This window comes from Sorex araneus, chromosome 2, assembly GCF_027595985.1.
Source record: "Sorex araneus isolate mSorAra2 chromosome 2, mSorAra2.pri, whole genome shotgun sequence".
NCBI classification, from domain to species: domain Eukaryota; kingdom Metazoa; phylum Chordata; class Mammalia; order Eulipotyphla; family Soricidae; genus Sorex; species Sorex araneus.
The window spans coordinates 292,367,810-292,391,550 of record NC_073303.1 but is presented as its reverse complement, the minus strand read 5'-3'; the positions used below and the strand labels follow the sequence as shown (position 1 = coordinate 292,391,550).

The 23,741-nt window shown below is 45.6% G+C and overlaps 1 protein-coding gene across 5 annotated transcripts in view; it reads right to left on the bottom strand.

The window, feature by feature from the left end:
* Positions 1-22,945, bottom strand: part of IGF2BP2 (insulin like growth factor 2 mRNA binding protein 2) — a 166,038-nt gene extending 143,093 nt beyond the window's left edge. For all 5 annotated transcript variants that reach the window (XM_055129624.1, XM_055129625.1, XM_055129626.1 and 2 more), the window contains exons 1-2: positions 22,676-22,945; positions 21,007-21,067 (exon numbers count right to left, since the gene is read on the bottom strand). In XM_055129624.1, coding sequence (XP_054985599.1) covers positions 21,007-21,067; positions 22,676-22,853 — 239 coding nt within the window. In that variant the 5' untranslated portion in view covers positions 22,854-22,945. The remainder of the gene's footprint in view (positions 1-21,006; positions 21,068-22,675) is intronic.
* Between the last annotated feature and the right edge of the window lie 796 nt (positions 22,946-23,741).

The window sequence follows — 23,741 nt, the reverse complement described above, 5'->3', positions numbered from 1 at the left end:
GCACATTGCATGATCCTCGCCCCGAGGCCCACCAGGAGTAACCCCTGCGTGGAGAGCCAGGAGTAAGCCCTGAGCACTGCCAGGTGTCAGGAAGAAAGGAAGGGAAGGAGGGAGGGAAAGAAAAACACTCGCCTTTTCTTTGATGTCAGTTAATACTCCATTGCCATCATTGAAATCAAAATTTCTTTTTTAGAAGGGCTCACTAAGTCAATGATGGTTGGGGGGATCGACTGTGACGGGAGATGTGTGCTCAAAGTAGGTAAAGGATCAAACGTGACAGCCTCTCAGTATCTGTATTGCAAGCCATAATGCCCCAAAGTAGAGAGAGTATGGGGGAAATTGTCTATCACAGAAGCAGGGGGAGAGGTGGGATGGGGGTGGGGGTGCGGATACTGGGGACATTGGTGGTGGAGAATGTACACTGGTGAAGGGATGGGTGTTCGATCACTGAAACTCAAATATGAAAGCTTTGTAAGTGTTGGTCACAGCGATTCAATAAAAAAAAATTTTAATTTTTCTTTTAGGAATAGAGAAAATTTCTAACCATTTCATTTGAAAATGGACACTGGCCTAATTCTCCCAGAATATTAAGGTACCCAGATATTAGCAAGTTTGCATGGCAAGGATATCAGAAAAATGGAATGATTAAAGACCATAGATCAATGAGTAGTTTAGTATGATAAACTATAATAAGGCAGTAAGTAGGAATGTACTTTATCTCTTTGGGGGGGAGGGCTGCTTATTTCACATAAAAAGATCATAAAAATAAAGTTTAAGTAAAGAGGAAAAGGCCATTTAAACACACTTCAGGAGATTTATATAGGATATGATGCATATATATCATTTTTTATTCAACAAAAAGATCTAGTGAGATTGGCTATTCTCTAGCAATGTTTTCTAAACTTACTCATGTGATAATCCTCTACTGAAACTAATATAGTTTTTAAATTTTTCCCACCCACCCAGGCATTCTACAAATTATCGATGATCTTCTGCTTGGAATAAGTTCTCAGTGTTTTTAAGGCTTACCATAACCTTAGACTTGAACAGTGATCAACCAACTTCAGTAAACTCGATCACTCTATATTTCAGAGGGGACCATCCAATTAGAGGATGAAAAATGCCCAAATCTCATGCTCTCTCCAACATGGACTTCCAAGATACTCAAACTCAAGAGTGACAGAACTTGGGGCTGGAGTGATAGCACAGTGGGTAGGGTGTTTGCCTTGCACTCGGCCGACCCGGGTTCGATTCCTAGCATCCCATATGGTCCCCTGAGCACCGCCAGGAGTAATTCCTGAGTGCATGATCCAGGAGTAACCCCTGTGCATCGCCAGGTATGACCTAAAAAGAAAAAAAAAAAAGAAAAAAAGGAGTGACAGAACTCGAGTTTAGGAGCATTTCTGAGCACCCAGAACATTTGCTCCGAGAGGTCAACACCTCACGCTCAGCAGACAATTCCTAGGCGGAGATGGTTCAGAGACAGACACACTTGGGCAGCGCCGGGGGAGATGCGGGAAATGGTCACCTCTTTGCAAATGTTCTCTTGAGCCCAAATGCTCCGTCTTTTTCTTCTCTGCCCCTTTCTTCCAGGCATGGACTGTGATCCGGACAAAGAATGGAGAGAAAAGTACATTTCTTTGAACACTTGTCTACAGGCAGCCAAAATATTTTATTATTTTGGTGAAGCAAGAAATATTTTATTGGAATTTATTTAGGAAGATGTGAGGGGAGGGAGAGGGAGAAGCACGTGTTTGAGAGAGAACACTGGCTCCTCCCTAGTGGACACAGGCAAAGAAACACCAAAACAAAGGAGATACACGGTCAGGGGAGAACAAGGGCCTGGAGAGCAAGCCAGTCAAAATATTTTTAAAATAAGCAACAATGTTTAAAATGTGTGTAGAGCTACACATCACATTTTGTCCTCCGAGTTCACAAGACTTCTTGTTCATGCTCTCGAAAATGAGCAAATTCTGACACAAACGCTAACCTTCCTCTCTCCTTAGGACACTTCCGGAGTTCACTCTAAAGAGGAAAACTTAATCATTTGACTGTGTTGTAAAAAAAAAAATCAAGATTTATAACTAGTCTGGGGAGGGAGCAGTGCAGAGAGGTAAGACAGAAATCGAAGTGCGGGGCTGGAGCAATAACACAGCGGGTAGGGAGTTTGCCTTGCATGCAGCATCCCAGATGGTCCCCTGAGCACCGCCAGGGGTGGTTCCTGAGTGCAGAGCCAGGAGTGACCCCTGAGCATCCCTGGGTGACCCCAAAAAGCAAAAAAAAAAAAACAGAAACTGAGGTGCTTGCCTTGCATGCAAGTCCATTCCCTTGAGCCATGTCAGGAGTGATCTCAGTGCAGAGCCAGGAGCAAGTACTCCGCACAGGCGGATGTGGCCACAAAATAAAACAAAAATGACAGAAAGAACCAGTCCACCAGAGCATTACCAAAAAGAGAGAGAGAGAGAAAGAGAGAGACAGAGAGAGTGAGAGAAAGGAACTAAAGAGACAATCCAACGGACTCACTCAGGTTTGACCCCCGGCTCCACCTTTGTTCTGCCTAGCCCTGCCCAGAGTGACCCCAGAGTGAAGAACCAGGAGTAAATTCTGAGCACAGCTGGCATAAGAGAGAGACCTCCCCCCAAACCAAAACTGTGTGCTATTTTTCCCTCCCCATCCCCTTTTCCCTGGTGGCTGCTGTAACTGATGCTGTTGTGATAACTTGGAGGTGTAGGAAGGAGATACACACACACACACACAGAGTTATGGGGCTCACATTTTTAGCCGGGATTATCACCGGTGGGGGGAAGCAGACATCACGCTGTGGGACTGAGTATCAGTCACGCGTGTGCAATGAGATCTACCTTTCTTTCATAGTGATGCTGGCACGTGTGCTCACTGGACCTTACACTCTTAGCGGAGACACAGCAGGGATGACCACAGGGCCACACAGGTTATGGCTGAGAGGCTTGCGAGGGAGTGCTGCAGAGCTCGCACAGTGCTTATCGCAGGGCTGTACTCCCTGGGAAGTGCTCACACATCTCTTCACCATAGTGCCCACTGGCGGTTACACCTGTTTATGCCACTCACACAGTCCTCGCTGTTGTGCTGCCAGAAATCATTTGTGATGGGGCAGGGGGGGGGGGCTGCAAACAGAGGAGCTGCCAGGATCCTACTCCGTGTATATGAGACACCAGAGATTTGAATTCCTGACTCTATGCTTACAAGGCAGACAGACACTATTCCTCTGAGGACGAAGTTTAAAAAAACAAAAACATAAAAGCATCTTGTTTTAGAGACCAGATACTCCTAACTCTTAACATTCTATCAGCTTTTGAAGACCAATCAAAATGACTTTTCACTTCACGTTAACTACCATGCTGTTAGGACCTAAGAGAAAAGGACTATGTAAGGCACAGTCAAGTAATCACTGAGATTTAATAAAAATTCAAAGACTGAAATGCTGCATTTGAAGTCAAAGTAACTGAAGAACATTCTAAAGGCAAAGGTTTTTTACAGTCTGGCAAAATCACTGTATCAGTGTATCACTGTCATCCCGTTGTTTACTCAAGCGGGGACCAGTAACGTCTCTATTCCTCCCAGCCCTCAGATTTTAGCAGCCTCTCCTTACTCGTCTTTCCCAATGACTGGAGGCTCTTTCAGGGTCAGGGGAATGAGACCTATCATTACTGTTTTGGGCATATCGAATACACCACAGGTAGCTTGCCAGGCTCTGCCCGTCCGTGTGGGCGGGATACTCTCAGTAGCTTGTCGTGCTCTCCGAGAGGTAGATGTGTGTGTGTGTGTTTGTGTACATGTGTGTGTGTGTATGTGTAAAACTCCCTATGATTTGTTGCCTACTATCTGAACTCCATCAAATATGGTGTGGTAATTATGGAAAATGGGAAAATACACAGACTAAATCTGTCAACATCAACATAAATATGCCTGACATTAAGAAATACTGGAGCTTGGGGCTGGAGAAATAGCACAGCGGGTAGGGCATTTGCTTTGCACACAGCGACCCGGGTTTGATTCCCAGCATCCCATATGGTCCCCTGAGCACCGCCGGGAGTAATTCCTGAGTGCATGAGCCAGGAGTAACCCCTGTGCATCGCCAGGTATGACCCAAAAAGCAAAAAAAAAGAAAGAAATACAAGACTATCAGATTTCCTCAAGATATAAATGTATAATAAAGGTAAGGTATCAAAATCAGAGGAACTCAGCAGTGGTAAACAAATTATCAAATGCTTCCTTTTCAGCAGGTCCGACTTTAGGGGGAAGAAACTCCAAACAATAATAGTGAGTTTTTTGTTGAAATATTGAATGTAATCAAAGTAAAGCGAAAGTAAAGTGAAATTTATCAGTTACACAGGCGGGGTAGGGGGACTGGGGAGGTGGGGGGGAGGGGTGGTATACTGTGATTCTTGGTGGTAGAATATGTGCACTGGTGAAGGGATGGGTGTTCGAGCATTGTATGACTGAGACTTAAACCTGAAAGCTTTGTAACTTTCCACATGGTGACTTAATAAAAGAATAAATTGGGGCCGGAGCGATAGCACAGCGGGTAGGGCGTTTGCCTTGCACGCGGCCGACTCGGGTTCGATCCCCGGCATCCCATATGGTCCCCCAAGCACCGCCAGGAGTAATTCCTGAGTGCAAAGCCAGGAGTAACCCCTGAGCATCGCTGGGTATGACCCAAAAAGCAAAAAAAAAAAAAGAATAAATTAATTAAAAAATAAATAAATTTAAAAAATTAAAAAACTTCAAAAAAAATAAATAAATAAAAATATTTTTTGGTTCACTTAAAAAAAAAATCAGAGAACTGAGGTTCCCTTTTTTTGTTTGTTTGTTTTGGGCCACACCCAGCAGATGCTCAGGGGTTACTCCTGGCTTTGCACTCAGGAATTACTCCTGGCGGTGCCTGGGATTGAACCTGGGTCGGCTGAGTGCAAAGCAAATGCCCTACCCGCTATACTATCGCTCTGACCCAGGTTCTGCATTTCCAGTGGCCTTGCCTGGTATCAGTGCCTTTACCACTGTATTTTCCACAAGAAAGATTAAGTCAGATTTGGTATCGTAAATAGTATATTTCTTAGAAAACCAATGATTTTAAAGAAGAGTAAATATATTTTCCTCTTTGTAGACCATGGCTAACCACAGGATGGCACAATTCTGGAGGAGTCAGACCTCACCCAGTTACAAAAATAGTCAGAAGGACTCTGGGTTGCTGGTAGAAAAGTGACAAATCTCTTTATTGATACTCAAAGAAACAAGTCTTCAATTTTAGGTCCAGAAAAATCAGCTTTCCAGCAAGTCTGAAAGGGAGCATTTGGTTTCATAAAAGGAAAAAACTAAAATCATTCTTCAGGGGAAAAGAATAAAAAAGCATAAGTAGGAAAACAACAAAAGCACATAACTCAGGTTGAATACTAAACATGACGCTGCCATGCAATGCCTTTTTAGCTTACATGGTGTTATTAAAACTAAGGAAAAATTTTAAAAGGATTCAGAGGTGAGTAATTGTTACTACTGTATTCATAAGGAATTTCAGCTTACTTCATGAAGGTCTAGTTATGAATATTATTAATCCAAGGCAATTATTCTTTGCCGTTTAAGCCCCAAATCATCCAAACCACTATGATTTGCAGATTTTTTGAGGGCACATCTTGACAATGCTCAGGAGTTACTCCTGGTTCTGAGCTTGGGAACTACTCCGGCAGGTGCTGTGGGGGCCATAGAGGATGCTGGAAATCGTACGCACGCGCGCGCGCGCACACACACACACACACACAAACACGCACCCGTGCACCCGCCCAACTCCTGAGAATCACTTTGGAGCAATTCCTTCCTACTGAGAGTGTGGGCTTGACTAACATCCCCGTTATAATGAAGAAAATGAACGGCAATGCACGGCCAGTGATGGGGCTGTGAGAGTAAGTGACATAAGTCCGAAAGCAGGTCCCCGAGACCCCCGCTGAGCCACTGAATCACTGCACCCTCCCCTGGCAACTCAACTACCACCACCTCAAATGCTACTACATTCCCAAACCTAAGAAAATGTGTGAGAAAACGAAAGTCAGCCGCTTTAAACTGAGAAGCTGGGGAGTGATCCGCATGTGAGAACACGCTGCTTACAGAGCGCATCTGAGAGCGTCTTGCTTTCCGATTCACATTCCTTTCCTCGGGGCTAAATCAGCCCGTATAAATCCTATCCTTCTATGCACTCTGCTTTTTGCTTTCCAGAGTGATATTTAAGCTTTCTGATTTAACGGAACATATTTACTCTATAAAAATACCTGAGAGGGAATTGATCACTCTGGACAAGACTGGGTGCTGAAAGGAGGTAAAGTGATATGCACGATACCCTTTCAGCACTGCAAGTCACAGTACCTACAAGGGAAAAAGGAAAGTGGCTGCCATAGAGACAGGCTAAAGCAGAGTGGGGACAGGAGGGAAATGGGGATATGGGTGGTGGGAAATGTAAACGGGTGAAGGGACAGGTGTTAGAACACTGAATAGACTGAAACGCCATCATAAACAACTTTGTAACTATGTACCTCACAGTGACTCAATAAATAAATATACTCAGGTGTAGGAAAACATTGGTTTGTCCTTTCTGCCTTGCCACAGGGAGCTTAGGTTTATTTGATTACTCCCATTACAGTGCTCCCATTCCTGTGTTTATTTGTAACCTCTTTCTTTGTGCTCTGCTTCCCCAACCGGTCAATTACCTTTATCTCCTAATCAGACTCTGTTAACATGTAAATAATGCTTTTCTCTTCTCCTTAAATCCTTTGCATTGTCAATTCAGAGCAACTGTCCTTTTTGTATAGACACAGGAAGACAATTAATGCTATGCTTTTGTAACTCGGGAGTTAACTGACTCTGCATAGTAGTCACTCCTGGGCATCAGTTCTCTCTATTTAAGCCTCAGTTGCCCTTTCTTCCTAGCACCCCAAAAGCAGGATCCCGATGAGGTACTTGATGGACCCAGGGCAAGCTGTGAGCGACCCTGGCATCGAAATGGGCCAGGCCAAAGCGCCATAATACTTAACTATAAGTTAAGAGCATGATCATGGACAAATTGTCATGATCCAAAAAGTAACAACTAGACTAGAACCCTGCTAGGGTTAGGAAAGATTAGCCTGACCTGAGCACTGTAGTCTGAGATCTATAGCGAGATGTCCCCAAGAGAGCCTCCCTACAAGCTTAGTGTATCTCTTACTGTGTTCATACAAAATGACTAATATTAATAAGTAGAATGAAGATGTTGATTAAGTTACTGGACTAAGGAAAGGAGAAAAACCCCTAGGTGGTGTTTCCGCCCTTGAGCCTGCTCTCCCCGGGCTGCAGGGGATCAGGAAGGGCTTTGAAGTGATTGTGCCACCTGACCTGGGTGTGGTTGTTACCCCCAATGCCGGGAGGTTGAGGGAGACTGGGAGAGACTGGAGTGAGATCAAGGCAGTGAGTGGGAGTGCAGAGATAAGCGAGGGAAACGGGAAGACAGGAATGAGGGGCTTCGTGAGACTGGAATAAACGGCAACTGAACACCAACCAGCCTGGCCCTTGTTTCCTCCTTTGTCCACTCTTGGCACCGGCCGTTCTGAGTCAGGAAGTGGCCCGAGACCACCGAACACGGGTGGCCAGAGAGAGCCGCGGGATTCCTAGTTGATTGGTGATTACACATCAGTGAAATACAACTTGGCAGTTAAAGAAGAGGGAAATCATGTTTCTGATACAGGGAATAAATGGTTCTGCTAAGTGAGTTGGTAGAGAAGTGACATTTACCATATAGCTCACGCCTATGTAGAACATAAATAACCAAAGGACAAGCAAGAGGTGAGAAACACAACGAAACTCACTTTTGGGGAGGGCGGGGTGGAAGCTGGGGCTACTCTCAGAGGAGCTCAGCACTTACTCCTCACTCTGTGCTCAGGAATCACTTCTGGCACTTCTGGCGGTGCTCAGGGGACCATATGGAGTGCCAGGGATCAGATCCCAGTCCGCTGCATACAACGCAGACAGCCTACTCGCTGGACTATCTCTCTGGCCCACAAAACTCACTCTGAAAACTATGGTAACTATGGTTACCAGAGGGAAGGGGGAAGCAGGGCCTGGGGAACGGGTCATGCTGACAGTGGCTGGCACTGAACCCTTGGTGATGGGTACAGTGAGGTCTGCGCTTACACCTACTCCTGAAAGCCCAGAGAATTCTCAAGCAACAATAATTCAACAAGATGTTTTAAAATTCTATGTACCACAAAGGCCTAGAAGAGCGGCCCAGGTCCCGTCCCCATCACACGTGGACCCTGAGAACCTAAGAGAGCAATCTCCCAGAGCAAATCTTAGGCACAGAGCTGGAGATAGCCCCAGAAACAAAAAGGAAAGAATCAAGACCAGGCTGAAAAAGAGAGTCTCTCTCTCAGGGGAGGGGGAGAGGGCGGAGTGACTGTTCAGAGATGTGCACTTGCCTTGCACGCAGCAGACCACGGTTCAATCCCCAAACCACGGTTCAATCCCCGGCAATGCATGATGTCCTCCAAACACAGCCAGGAGAGCGCCCGGCACAGAGCCCTGAATACAGGAGTAGCTCCTGAGCACTGTCAGGTGTGGCCCCCAAGCCACAATAAATAAATAAAAATGGGGGCTGGAGCGATAGCACAGCGGGTAGGGTGTCTGCCTTGCACGTGGCTCACTCGGGTTCGATCCCCAGCATCTCATATGGTCCCCGAGCACCGCTAGGAGTAATTCCTGAGTGCAGAGCCAGGAGTAACCCCTGAGCATCGCCGGGTATGACCCAAAAAGCAAAAATAAATAAATAAATAAATAAATAAATAAATAAATAAACAAACAAACAGAGTTGGGCACTTTTGTGGAAATGACGATCGTTTAGAACAAAGTACTCCATGAATCCAAGGCAGTGCTGGTATCTCAGGCTCACGGTGGGAACAAGGCGGGACACAGGGGCACTTCCTGGTGGCTCCCTTGAAGAAGGCACCTTTCTAAGAACAACTGCTTTTTCCTGAAACGGGAAAAACACTAGGCCACAGAACTCTGGGTTCGATCCGTTGTCACAAAAGAGGGGAGGTCAAAAGAAATCCTGAGTTCCCAGACTCCGGTTTGCCATTCTATTAAGACTTTCCATAGGTAATAGTTACTTGGCTCTCCAAGATATGGGAACATTTTAATAAGGAATTTCATCCTGCATGTAAATTATGGGAATGGAAAGATTCATTTTCAAACACTGTAGCTGTTGTTTTGTTTTCAGTCAATAATATCCTTCAGGAAACCTGTAGTTTTCATTTCGCTTGGCCTTAATTCATGGCACCCAGGACCCAGGAGCAGAATCCAGATGGCCTTCCGTTTCCTTAGCCACAAGAAGGTGCGACGGTCACCCAAACACTTCTCAAACATTTACAAGCTCTGTTTTCCACTCCCCCGAGCACTACAACCAGAACGTGTATGCGCACAGTTAAGAAGTGCCACTCCGGGGCTGGAGCAATAGCACAGCGGGTAGGGCGTTTGCCTTGCACGCAGCCGACCCAGGTTCGATTCCCAGCATCCCATATGGTCCCCTGAGCACCGCCAGGGGTAACACCTGTGTATTACCAGGTGTGACCCAAAAAGAAAAAAAAAAGTGCCACTCCTGGGGAGCACCCACACTGCCACTAGGTGTGCGGCTGCAGGGAGCACCACAAATGGGTGTGCCACCCCAGTCATCGCAACAACTGAGCAACCAGCATTTGGCATTTGCATTTTTTTTTGTTAAAAAAAAAATTAATGAGGGCCGGGGCCATGGTAGAGCAGGTAGGGCGCTGGCCTGGCATGCACGCAGGCTGGGTTCTATCCCCGGCACCACATGAGCCCGCCAGGAGGAAGCCCTGAGCACCGCTGGTTATGGCTCAAAAACAGACCCCCACAATTAGTGAATACTATCATTAACCAGCTAAAATATCAAGCAGCGAAAGACTAGCCTGGGGCCAGGGGAAGGCATGGGGGTCAGGAGACAGCACAGGCACAAAGCATGCAGCACTCCAGCACAGTACACCCCACCAGCACCTCGGGTGATGCCAACTAACCCTCATGGTCCCAGCTGCACCACTGGGCCCGAGCACAGAACCATGTGGGCCCCGCCAAGTCCCCTGATACCACCTGGAGACAACCTCTGCCCAAGACAAGCAAATAAACAAAAACCCATTCATCAGCTAGTATCTCATTCTTTATTCCTTAAAAGAGACTGAACTCAATATATGAAAGAATGAGAGAGAATTTGGTTTTTAAAGATCCTTCACAACTTAATTCCTAGAGGTCGTTTGCAGACATCATTAAAAAAGAAAATCAGCTCAGTCCAGAAGAAAGGCCGTATTATTTATGCATTCGCCTCTTTCTTTTTTCCTGATCACCCAAAGGCTTTAAAACACACATACACTCTCTCTCTGTCTCTCTCTGTCTGTCTGTCTGTCTCTCTCTCTCTCTCTCTCTCTCTCTCTCTCTCGTGTTATTTTCCCTTTACAAAAAACAACTGCACTTCGCAAAGAGGAACAACAACCAAAAAGTAACCTCAACTTGCAGCACAAGGAAATTCCTTCCCAACTTTTGAATCACTCACGAACGCCCAGGATGTGTGACCCCCACAGCACCACGAAGCAAGCCTGCACATTCCTAGTAGGAGTAAGCCAGGGAGCCCGTACATTCCAACACACTGAGCGAGCACACACATGTCTCCCTGGCTTCCCCAACCTCCAGCCAAAGAGGGGGCACCGGGCTGGAGGCAGGCCCGCACACCGGGCACCTTCCAGCCTGGCGCTGCCAGCCCCACGGGAAGGCATCGGGGAAGGAGAACTAGAAAGGGAGAGAGAGGACGGGGCCTGACGGAAATGCAAGTCCTTCAGTGGGGCAAGCCAGCCACAGACTCCCAGAGTGTTTGAGTGTCCAAGAAAAGAACAACTTGTGTAGGCCTCTCAGTCCTGCCGTCCCAAGGGAGTCACCTGTGGTCTTCTACACTGTGAGTTCCGGTCTCCCCCTCACGCCCCGCAATTATACAGAGAACTGAGGAGCTGCAAAATGGACTGGTGAAGCCACCGAGGATTCCGGGCCTGCCGCCGCCTCCCATCCCTTCCTCCTTCCTTTCCCTCTTCCTTCCCTCCCTTCCTTCCTCCCTTCTAAATAACCAAAAAAGGCGAAACTGCATTTTTTTTTCAGTGTTAAACTGTCTCTTCAGCTATCTCTGATTCTCTCGAAGATGTACAAACCTTTTATGCCAAAACCTTACCGATATGAGGAAGAAACATACTTTTTTAGTTACACGTTGTTAAAATGACAAACATCAAGAGGGACCAAGGTATAAGGTCTCCTTGCAATACCAACAATACTACATAGTCTGTTCTCATATTAGAGGCCCCCAAATAATCTTTTATTTTGTGAATTAAATGAGCTATTAACCTGTCCACAGAATCATCAATTATGTATTTTTCACCTTGATTTTCAAAGAGAAAGAATACAAATATTTAGCATAGAAATAAGCACTGTCTTTTCTGGTAATATCTTAAACTCTACTTGACATTGTTTTGTTCTGTTTTGCTTTTTCTGTGGGGCAGAGTATTGAATCAAGGGTTTCATACATGAAAGGCAAGTGTTCTAGTGCTGAGCTACTTTCCTGGCCCTACTAAAGATCCTTGACTGAAAATAGTCATTATTTTGTATCTCACAATAAAATTTTAAAATTATTCATACAGGGGCTGGAGCGATAGCACAGCGGGTAGGCCACTTGCCTTGCACGCGCCGACTCGGGTTCGATTCCTAGCATCCCATATGGTCCCCTGAATACCGCCAGGGTTAATTCCTGAGTGCAGAGCCAGGAGTAACCCCTGTGCATTACCAGGTATGACCAAAAAAGCAAAAAATAAAATAAAATAAAATAATTCATACAACAAAAAAGTACCACCTCTGTATTGAGAAGCAAAATTCTTGATCTCATTACCATTGTAGCATAATTATATCGTCAGCCTCTTTTGAAAAAAGAGGCAGCATGTACTTAATGTATTTAAGTAGTGTATTAAAAAGAGTAAACAAATGTTTCTGCTTCCTGTGATTTGACTGATATTTTCATGTGTCAGAAAGGTTTAAAATTGCTAATGTTAAAAAAATGAATCATTTCATAACATGCAATCTGCAAGATTTTCTTTTCCAAGTTACATTTTTAAATACACAAATTTTAAAAATGCCAAACTTTGTGCAACATTTTAGGATTCAAACAAAAAAGGCTAAGGTGTTTTTGTTTTTTCTTTTCAGTATTAAAAGGATTACCTGAACTAAAGGCATGAACACAGATACTGTTTGCCCACCCCTAACTTAGCATACATACATAGTTTTTACATTTGACTTTCAATAACAGAGGTTTTTTTTTTTTTACACATTTTGGCCCATATTCAGCAGTGCTCTGAGCTTACTCCTGGCTGTGCTCAAGGACCATTCCTGAGGGTGGGGGCACACTTGGGGGACCCTAGGGGGGTGACAGGGATGGAACCTGGATCAGTTGTATGCAAGGCAAGAGCCCAACCCACTGGAGCAAGAGCTCCAGCCCCACAATGATATTTTTTAAAACCTTTATGTACTTACAAATGCCTCTACTATAAGACTTAAGGAAGTTTCTGCAAATTATGACTAACGCTTCTAGTTAGTTTTCATTTCAATTACTCTAACTTTAAAATATTAACCAAATTTCAACCACCTAGCTTCCTTAGGGTATCAAATGTATGTAAATATTCTCTCTTATTCTGTTACAGGAAAAATACCACTGTCCACACGGTCATGACTTCCTTCTTGACTGCAAACTGTTTGGCTCTATTCAAATGAGATGCACAGCCAGGGCGATCCAGCTAGTGCCTCTCTAAAGCCAGCTTGGTCAGGTGGAAGAAACGGCCTTGAGTCTACAGCTATACAGCCCTATCTTAAAAGGGAGGAAACAACTACTTCTCAGCTGCTGAGACTAGAGTAAGATGCGTAGGAGGCCTCGTCCGGTGCCTACAGCCCACTGCCTGAAATATCAGCTACTCAGCAGGCCTGACTTACCTTCTTCTTTTCCACTATCGAACTTGACATCGCCGTGTTTTTCTCTGGTCTGCAGTAAGTTAATTGGAAATAATCTTTCACCAATTTTGTTCCTGGTTATCTCATCTCCATTTTACCACCACCACAAATGTGACAGTTCACAAAACCTAAAGGACAAAAACCTTTTCTTTCCTCACAAAGAAAAAGTTTGCAAGGAAGGGGAAACAGACTATACCAACACTGTTTACCTAGCCAGAGTATGTCTTTTTGGTGATTTTATCATTAATGAACTTGAATCTTTATGCTATCCTGTTCCATTCCCATAGAGGAAGCCAAAGGCCACATTCTACACAAAAGGGAAACAGAGAGAAATGCCACCTCGGGGGAGCAACCTAGAAAACACAACAAGACATAGGCCTGACCTCCAGAAATGTGCTGAGTGATCGCTTGCGTTGGACCTTAGCTTTCATTCACAACATGGCACCAAAGCTAGAGCCGGCTGCCGGGTCCATGTGGCTCAGCTATTGATAGAAAGGCCTTTCTTGGAAATGCCTTATTTCAAAACTCAAGGAGCCAATGAAAAAAAGCACTGCAACACCAACCAATCCCCAGCACGGGCTGAGTCAGGCAGACCTCGGCCTCCCCTGCCACTTCATGGGCAAGCATGACTGATTATGGAGGCAGGAAAGCTACTGGGGATTTTTAAATGACTGCTTTTGTTTCTAATTACTTTTGTCTAAAATCTTTGGAACAAGGGGACTCAAAGGATTTGTGGGACTCTGGTGATAAGAGTGGTAGAGTGATGGCCTCAGACCCCTAAAACTTACAAACATCTGTACCCTTCTAAAGTCAATTTTACCTCCAGAAAAATAATGTTTTAAGTGTTTGTAATATTCGGTGTACACCAGAGTACCCAACCGGGGACCATAAGGCACTGTGTGGGACTCCAGGATACTGCAAAGGTGCAACAGGTGAAAACTGAAAAAATAAAGGGCCATGGTATACGACTAGAGGGGCCAACTGGTAGGACAAAGAAAGGGCCACAGGAAAGAAACGAGTTTAAAAGGGGGCCAAGGTTGGGACAAAGGTTGATAAACAGCAGTATGTACTACTCAGAATTGATAAGAATAAGACTGCTACAAAAGCTCATGCAAGCGTACGCTTTCTTTCAATTCCATCACTATTGGATGGCGTCCTTTGAACCTTAGTGCCCTTTCAGTTGAGTCAAATAAAAATAACGTAGGTAAAGCACACTGTACCAAACAATCAAAAGAGCTGGGCTCTACTCCTAGTTTTACTACTTAATAGCCACGTGGCCTTAGGCAAATTATTAAAATTCCTCCGAGACTAGGTTTCCTTACCTGAAAAAAGGGGGAAAAAAAAAAGAGTAACATCAACTATCCAATCTTCTTCACACAAACATGCTTTGAAATATAGTTTGTGGAAGAAGGCTATCATCAATGAGTAGTAATTATTTCAAATAAACTGGAAATAAATGAAACGGCGTATGGTAAAAGCTATGTAAGGAATGTTAAGATGCAGCATATAAAAATATATATATCTACCTGGGACAGTGCTACCTGTATTATTTATATGTCAACACACAGAATCATAAAACAACTTTTCTGATTGCATTTAAAATTAAGATGAAAATCTAAACTTTTCCCCTAGGGGACATTCTCACAAGTAGGTAGGTACACACTGATGAACAATGTGCAAAAACTAAAATTACTGTTCTTTTTTTTTTTTTTTTTTTTGGTTTTTGGGTCACACCCGGCGATGCACAGGGGTTACTCCTGGCTCTGCACTCAGGAATCACCCCTGGCGGTGCTCAGGGGACCATATGGGATGCTGGGATTAGAACCCGGGTCGGCCGCGTGCAAGGCAAACGCCCTACCCGCTGTGCTATCGCTCCAGTCCCTAAAATTACTGTTCTTATCAAAATGCTCCTGTACAAATTTTCTGGGCAATATGGTACAATATTCCTTATGATACAGAGAAATATTAGAAAGTCTAAAATATTCATTATAAATATTAACCATTTAGCAGACTTATTAAAATGTTTCATTTATTTCATGAAATGTTCTTGATAGTAAACAATAAGAAATCATAAACTGAATGTCTACATTTTAAGAAATAAAACACAGAACAAAAAGCCAGAAAATTCATGACTAACAAAATCTATCTCAAAAGTGCAAACGCTATCTATATAAAAATAGAAGCTTGGGAGTGGGAAGAAATCATGTATCTATTAAATTATCACCAGAGGGTGAATTTTTTAACTTGATTGTTATTAACACAAACCATCCATTTTCACTGTCTACTCATTCTACATCTTACTATGTCATCAGACTCTAAAGCAGATTGAAATAAGTGGCTGCATTTCTCCCTCCTCTATGGAATACAAGACAGTAGAATTTCAATTTTCTATAAGAAAAATTATATTTTCTTCAGTGTTCATGAGAAGACCGAACCTCATGAAAACTCCCATCATCAAAACAAAGTAAAACCTTAAAAATAATGCTGAAGCACTCTGCAATTTTGATGCCCAAAATCAAAGCCATCCCATCCATGCCACCAAAGGAAAATTACAAGTTTGTAAGAATGAAGTCAAATTATAAAGTGAAAGATTTTTAAAAATATTTTAATGGTGATGAATGGGGGAAAAGACTTATCTTTACTGGTAGGTGTTTGTTGTTCAGTTGCTATTAGTTTATTTCTTGATGAATACCCGGAACCAATTTTAAAATGAATTTGAGCATGAATGGCCAAAATTAACAAAAATTCTTTGGGAATGAACGAAACTGCCAAGAAATCAACAATAACTTTTGAAAGGTAATGCTTTTGACTCGGTAAGTTTTAGAAAACAGGTTTTTAAAAATGGTTCAAGTCAAGTCCCTCACTCTCTTCTATTACACCACAAAATATAGCAGACACTCTCTTAGTACTTAAGCATACAATTTGTTGAAGGAAATTTTTAACTGCAAAATTTGACTTTTTAAACAGCCTCCAGAGAAACCATGCAGCTTCTAATGAAATTAACTGTTTTTATTCTACAAAATAAAACAGAGCACTTTCCGAAGTACAGAATTTCTGAAAGAAAATACATCTGTACAATACTGAATTTCCAAAACGTAAAGAACAGCTTTAGAGAGATCATCGGAGCCTTTATACCATCAGAGCAGTAACACTCCTGGAAAGGCTCTCCAAGCTAACAAGGAGGAAGGACTTGGCAGTGCAGGACACCCCTAGCAGCGTGCTCTCTGACGAAGTCCCAGGGCGCACCTGGAAGTCTGGTTCCCACAAGGTTAGCCACCTCACGTGTTCTGCCCCACTCAAGGCAAGTAATCGTGCATGATTCACTGTCACAGGATTCAAACACCTAGAAGTTCTCATTTGTCCTGTCAGGACTGAAATTCAAAGCAATTGTTGCTCAATGAAAAATTTCCTCCTCTGCCCTCCTGATGTCATCTGTCTGAAATTACTTCCCCCCAACACACACACACACACACACACACACACACACACACACACACACACAGAGTGCCTTCTGCACACACCCCATTGAATCAGAGATGACACGCTTAGCTACTAACTACTCTGACCAATTGCTCATCTGCTTTTGAGGATTTCATTAGCAGAGCTGGAAAATGATAGAGCAGTTGAGAGCAAACACTTAGAAAATGGCAAATCAAATATGTATAGCTTCTGTAGAAATTGTTTTACTTTATTTAATCGTTTATAAAAATGCTCCCATTATTAACCTTCTACATACATTTTTGTATCATTTTCCAGTATTTACATTCCCAACTTGAAAACCTGAAGCAACCTTAACAAAATTAAAACATTTACGCAAAATAACAGTGAAGAGCTAACTGTGCTATTCAGTTAGTTCTGTATCTCCTAAGGTCCCTTTAAAAGTATTTCTTCTTGAATTGTACTTTAGATCATTACGTTACAAAGAATGTAAAAATACTACTAATCTTCATCTTCTTTATATGAATGATGATCTCAGTTTAACATATTAAAAATCAAAACTCAAAGAGCATCCTTTATTGGCTATCATGTAACCATTCATAATTACAAGAAATCATTTCTATTGAAAAGTACAACGTGGCAAACTACATATTGCTAAATCACCTCTTAGAATTAATGCCATACTTAGTCCTTTTATATCTTTATGAGTGTTCAAAATATTTAAAGTTGATATGGATTTGATGAAGTAGAAAAATCAAACAATGTACAAATCCTATCCTGATTTGTAGATGCCACTGAATTTTAGTACTTAACTAAGTATTACTAAAACATCAAATGAACAGTCTTTCAAAAATAAACACGAAAATAGACACTAATTATCACCTGAATTGTAAGAAATCTTTGATTCTATTTTCATTCTCTTAAAGATATCTAGATTGTGTAATCCTCTTTTAGGTAACTATGCAAAAATTATTAGTCTTTTAAAAAGTGAGAACTTAATCTTCAACTCAAGCAAACTCAAGGTACCTTATACTTTGACATCAGATATTTTGTATTGATGTATGAACATCCTCAATGAAACCTATAAAATTAAATCTAGGTATTAAATTTTAATTCAACAATTTCTCTAAGTAGGAGGTTACTTTATAGTTTTAACTTAAAAAAAGTCTTTTCTGTTTCTTCAAAATTAAAAATTGATGCAGCATAAGCCTTTGTTGCAGGGCAGGCTTGAGGTTGGGTGGGTTTTTTTCCTTTCTTTTTTGGTATTTAATTCAGCTACACACAATGTCTTACATACAAGCAAAATACAATTGAGATACTGTTTTCTTTAACATTCCTATAGGAGACCAGATTCATTTGCATTGGAGAGAACACAATTACTGATTTTTAACTCATGAAAGACAAATTCATCATTTTTTTCCTACACTAGCTCACATAGTATTCACACCATTTCAGTGAAAGCATATCTAGAAACACTTAGTTACTTCCTAAAAGTGGGCAGAAATTGGATTCTCCAAAGTTTTGTTTCTCACAAAATCATTCAACATTAGTTACAAAGCAAGTCAGATCTGCAGTCTTAGGCTCAATACAATATATACACTGTGTGTATATAGACAGATAACACAGATTTTTTTAAACTAAACTCCCATCAATATCAGAAATAAAATTTCTATCAAGGAAGCTTCCAAACTTTAAAACTTTTAACACAGTTTTAAAGCTTACTATTTTTTCCCCTCTTTAAGAAATCTTAGATTCATATGCTACCAAGAAATACAAAGAAAAGAAAAAGATCCAGATTCTTTTTTTTATTCAACAAAGCCTAAAACCAACTTAGAAAGTAAGATAAATAGATGGTTTGTACATGGTTTACATTACAATAATTTGCATTTAACAATAATGAAACACATATGGCAAAAAGAAAGAGCTTTCTACTTCTGAGTGACCCTGAGAAAATAATGTCTGCTATAATAGTGCATATAAAATAATGATGGGTAATATTAACAAAAGATCATTGATAAACAAATGACAATAATCTCATCACATCAGATAAAAACATCTCTTCCCAAAGGACCATTCCTTAAACTATTTGGTGTTTTGATATCAAACATGTTTCCTGAGAAAAGAAAGCAATCTGAAGAAGGGAAATGGAACTCAATAGTTGATTTTTTTTCTTAATAAGCAGATCAGCCATTAGGATGTTGGTTTCTTCACATTTTCACTTTAACTAAGACGTTTAAACACACACACAGGCTGAACTGACTTAATGGTAACAAGGTTACTTCTCACTTGTTAATGTTCAGAGAAACTTAACAAAACACCCAGACACCACAGAACATAAAAAACGTTGGTTTCAAATGTCACAGTATTCTGCTTTTTTCTAAAAGCCTCTACCAGGATAAAGCCTTGAAAACATACAGCTGCCTCATCCCAGGAGTCTCAGCTCTTACATACCCAGTCATTAGCTATCTCTCCCTTCGCCTGCAGTATAAGCAACTCATTTCTGCCTTTTAAACTAATAAGGAGAGGGGGAAAAGGATTAAAACCATCCAATCAAAACTGATGCAACCCTGTACAACAGCAGCTTATGCATGCATTTGGTATGACAGCCGTCCTCAGCGCAGCGTGACTCATACACTGCACACATCTCAATCTACCTCCTAGGTATTCCAAATGGCCCACATGTACAAAGAGTCACATGTTCCCAGGGCTAAATCCTACAGTTTGTGATTTCATGCTAAAAACTTGGGATATGTTTTTAATTCTGATCTCTTATACAAATACGAAGAAATTATTTAAAGACTAGTCCAGTTAACAGCAAATAACTTCTGCATTTTGAAGGAAAATTATTTTCAAAAGTAGCATATTTGGAAGTTTGAATGGGTGTTAATAATCTTAAAGTAGTATTTCACTTCCATTGCAACATTTCGTACTCTACAACAGGAAATAAGGAAACAGACCAGTTAAAATTCTATCTACCTTTTCTCTATTTACAGCTCAAAAGAAAAAGACTCAAAGCAGCTTATAACAGGCTCCCCACCCAAACACCACCCAAATTAGGTATTTACAGAAACATCCATAGTCCATTAAGTATTTTGGGTGGTTCTTTGAAATCTTGAATATACTCATCAGAATTCCAAGTATTGTGAAACAAGTACTTTAAACTCACAGTAAATATCTAATATAACATGAAGCTTCAACTTAAAGATTTCTCAAGCAAAAAAAAGAAATTTTAAATACAGAATTAGAATATGGAATTGAAAAATAATAAATTACACCTCTATCTTTTCCTAGAGTCACAGCCTACTATTATACGAAACTATTATATGAAACTGCAAATCACAGCATTCACCTCTTTTTTTAAAAGAGACATTCATTTTCTGATATGCTTCAGAATAATTTGTAAAAGAGAAGACATTCTGTTGCTTACATTAAGATTTATCTGGGAATGTGAACACAATTTTAAAAATTTCTTTAACAAAATATCTAAGTATTTATAAAGTTAGGGTAATTTGCTTTCAAATCTGTTTATCTTGGCAAAAATCAAGAAATGGTTCAACATTATTGACAATCACAAATTGTGAAAGGTAGTAAATCAAAGACCTCAGAATCCCCAGTTAGGCTATTTGGTGACTAATGGGGAAGAAATGTATGTGAATGGGATATAAACTAAGTTACAACACATAGGGGAAAAATCTAGAATGAGTAATAATGGGCCCAAATATAAAGTCTAGAGTCAACTTTAAACAAAGATGTTCTCTCATTCTCTCATAGACAGACACTGCCGTGCAAGCAAATCACTGCACAACCTCCAAAAAAAGCTCACTCCTTCATGAACGTGCACTTCAGTATAACTATAGAGTTCACCACTATACTTGTTCAGCTTCAAGTATCTTTAAAAAAGAAAAAAAAAAGCAAAATGCTCAGAAGCAATGTTCAGTAGTCTCAGTGACCAAGTCTGCCTTTACCATCCAATCCAAACAGCCTAGTGTTTCAGAAGGCTATGTATGCAAAGCACTGACCCCTTACTAAATTATTTTATTATTCAACATTAAGCTATCTAAAAAAAACAAAACCAATTAATCGCGAAGTTAAGTTAAGCAATTTAGCAGACACAGTAAATATTTACTCTCCACATCTCACAGGAAGTCTTGACAAGCATTTGCTGCCACTGAGTTGGGGGTGGGGACAGGAGAGGGGGGTGGGAGTCGAGCTGGGATAAACAAGTCCACCGATCCCTGCAAATCGAACAGAACTGCGGGTTGGCCACCCTCCGTCCCCATAAGGCGCCCACTATTGCCAAGCACAGTAAACATCTTATATAATGAAAGTAAAAGATGTAACTTTCTAAACTAGGCAACCTCCAGTCGCAAAACCAACAAAAATCTTTTCTTTCCTAATTATTCATTTCCGTAACTGACTGCATTGTTTTTGGTCACACGGCGGCCCCCATCACAAAATAACGAAGCCAGACGTACTTACCTGAGCTTTTTAGAGACCGAGTAATCAACTTCCATGATTTTCCCATGCAATTCCACTTTACCTTTGAAAGAGAAATTAAAGCACTCAGAACCTCGCCCGGGGCGGACCCGCCTGGGGTCTCCGAGGGTCCGCCGCGGGGCGCGCAGGGAAAGCTCCGCGCGCTCGGGCTCCGCCTTCGGGCGCCCTCCAGGGGTCTCCTCCCCGGCTCCGACTGGGCGAACTTGGTTCCCCCCCCTCCTGGGTGTTAGAAAGCCGGGCGCCCCGTGCAGAAGACGGGACGGGTGCGCGCCCGATCGGACCCCAGGTAGAGCCGTGGGTGGCATTACCGGAAAAACAAATTTAATAAAGCGCGGCGCCAATTTGAAAGGATGAGCTCATTTGAAACTCAAGCTGCAGGGCTGGCGCGGCCCCGCGCCTCTCCTGGCCCCCCAACCTCGCTATTCCGCTACCCGGGGACCCCAGGGCTCCGCCGAGCTTCCCCCCCGCCCGCTCCTGGCGGTGCCCCCCGAGGAGACGCGCTGGGAAGCCCCCCTGGGGGGCCCGCGGCCTCCGGAACCCCCCGTCCCTGCCCAGGTCGCTGGGTGTCACCTTGGCCGCGCCGCCGCCCCGCCCCCACCCGCGCGCCCGTGGGGCAGGGGCCCGCGGCCGGGTCGGGGTGCTGGGCGGGGGGCCGCAGGCCGGGGTCTGCGGGGGGCGGCGCGGCTCGCGGCGGTGCGTGTGCGAGGGGTCGAGCGGGGAGCGCGCGCGCCGCCGTGTGTGTCGCGCTCCGTCTCCCGTCTGGGCTCCGGCGCGCTCGCGGGCCCCCCGGTCGCCTCTTTCCCGGCGCTCAGCCCCGGCCCCCACCGAGTTGAGACAGGGCACCTCGTAAAAAGGTGCTTCTGGCCGAGCGGGAGGCGGGGGCGCCGGCGGCGGGAAGCCCCCAGCCCGGAGCGCTTCTCAATAAAATCGGACAAAAAATTCAGAGAAAAATAGGAGCGCTTGCGAGACGCGAAGCCAGAGCGGACGGGGCTTCGGGAGAGGTCGGAGCGAGAAGTGCCGTCGAGCCGGGGGTCGGGGCGTCCCGAAACCTCGACCATCCTCTCCTCCTCATCGTCAAGGTGACTCCGAGCGGGGGGGGTTCCGAAAGTGGGGGTGGGGAGGTGTGGACGGCGGGGAGAAGTGGGGGGCGGGGGGCCCGAGGCGAGCGCGGCTCCGGGGGCTGCGGGAGGGCGAGAGGTCCCGGGCACGGGAGACGCGGGGCAGGGAGAGGTCCGGTCGGGGAATGAGGTGCGGGATTTGGTGCGGGGGGTCCTGCAGAACGCGGGTGACGGGAAGATCGGGGAAGAGGAGGGACGGGGCTCTCTAAGGATGGGGGTGGGGGAACTCTGGAGAGCAGCTCAGGGCGCCCGGGGAACGAGGGGCACCCCCAGAGAGCCAGAGCGCCCCGGGGACCCTGGGAGCGGCCCGGGGGTCGCGGCGGGGTGCGGGGGTGGCCGTGCGGTCTAGGGGGGAGGGGAGCGGGCCGTCCCAGCCGCGGGCAAGCTGGAGAGCCGAGGGGTCTGGGGCGGGCGAGGGAGGGAGCGTGCGGGAGCCGGAGCCCCCCGCCGGGGCCCGCCCGCCCAGCTCGGCCTCCCCCCCGGGGCGCCGTCCGGGGACCCCCCGGACAGGGCGCGCGCGGCCAGTGGCTCACCCGAGAGGGTCTCGATAGCGCGGATGGCCCAGTTCTGGTCGGGGTAGTCCACGAAGGCGTAGCCGGACTTGATCAGGACCTGTCCCGCCAGGGGCAGCTTCCTGTCCCCGAAGAGCTGCCGGAGGTCGTCGGCGGTGACGGCGGGGCTCAGGTTCCCGATGTAGAGCTTGTTCATCATCCGTCCGTTCCCGTGAGCCCGCGGCTCCCCCGGCCCGGTACCCAGCGCGCGTCGCCGCCGCCGCCGCCGCCGCCGCCTCCTCCTCCGCTGCCCTCGTCTCTCCTCCTCCTCCTCCGCCCCCCCTCCCCGCCCTCCGCCCGCCCCCCACCCTCACCCTCAGCCTGGCTCCCCCCACCGCGGCCCGCCCGGCCCGCCCGGGGGCAGAGGCGGAGGCGGGGACTCGGCGCGGCCGCTCCTCGGGGCAGAGTCCCGGGCCGGGCGGGCGGCGGCGCGCGGACAAAGCGCTCCCCGGCCTCGCGCTCTCCCTCTCCCGGCGGCGGCGGCGGCGGCCGCGTGTGTCGGTGTGAGAGTTTGTACGGGCGCGCGAGCGAGCGCCCCCTCCCCGCCCCGAGCGCACCGCGGTGCGGGCGGAAGCGGGTCCGGGCGGGGAGCGCGCGAGCGCGGGGCGGCGGGGGGCCCGGAGCGTGGCCGGGGCGCGCGCGGGGCGCCCGGGAGAGTGTGCGCAAGGTGGACCGGATGTGGGCGCGCGGGAAGGTGTGTCTGGGAGGTGCGAGGCGAGCGCCGGCGGCCAGACAACAACTTTCCGCCGCGAGTCGGCGGCGTCGGGCGCCCCGCGCGTCGCCCCGGCGGAGGAGCGCTCGCTCCGGCCCCGCCGCCGCCCGCCCGGCGCGCGTGAGGTCGGGGACCGCGGGAGCCGAGCGGGACGGACCTCGGACGCCCGAGCCCGCGTGCTGCCTCCCCCGCCGCCCGGTGGCACCCCAGGCGCCCGCCGCCGGCCACTCGCCGGCGCTCTCCGTGCGGGGACGTGCCCCGCGCCGCGCGCCCCGCGCCCCGCTGCGGAGTGGGGAGACGGGCGGGGCAGGAGCTGCGGCGGCCGCGGGCTGCGGG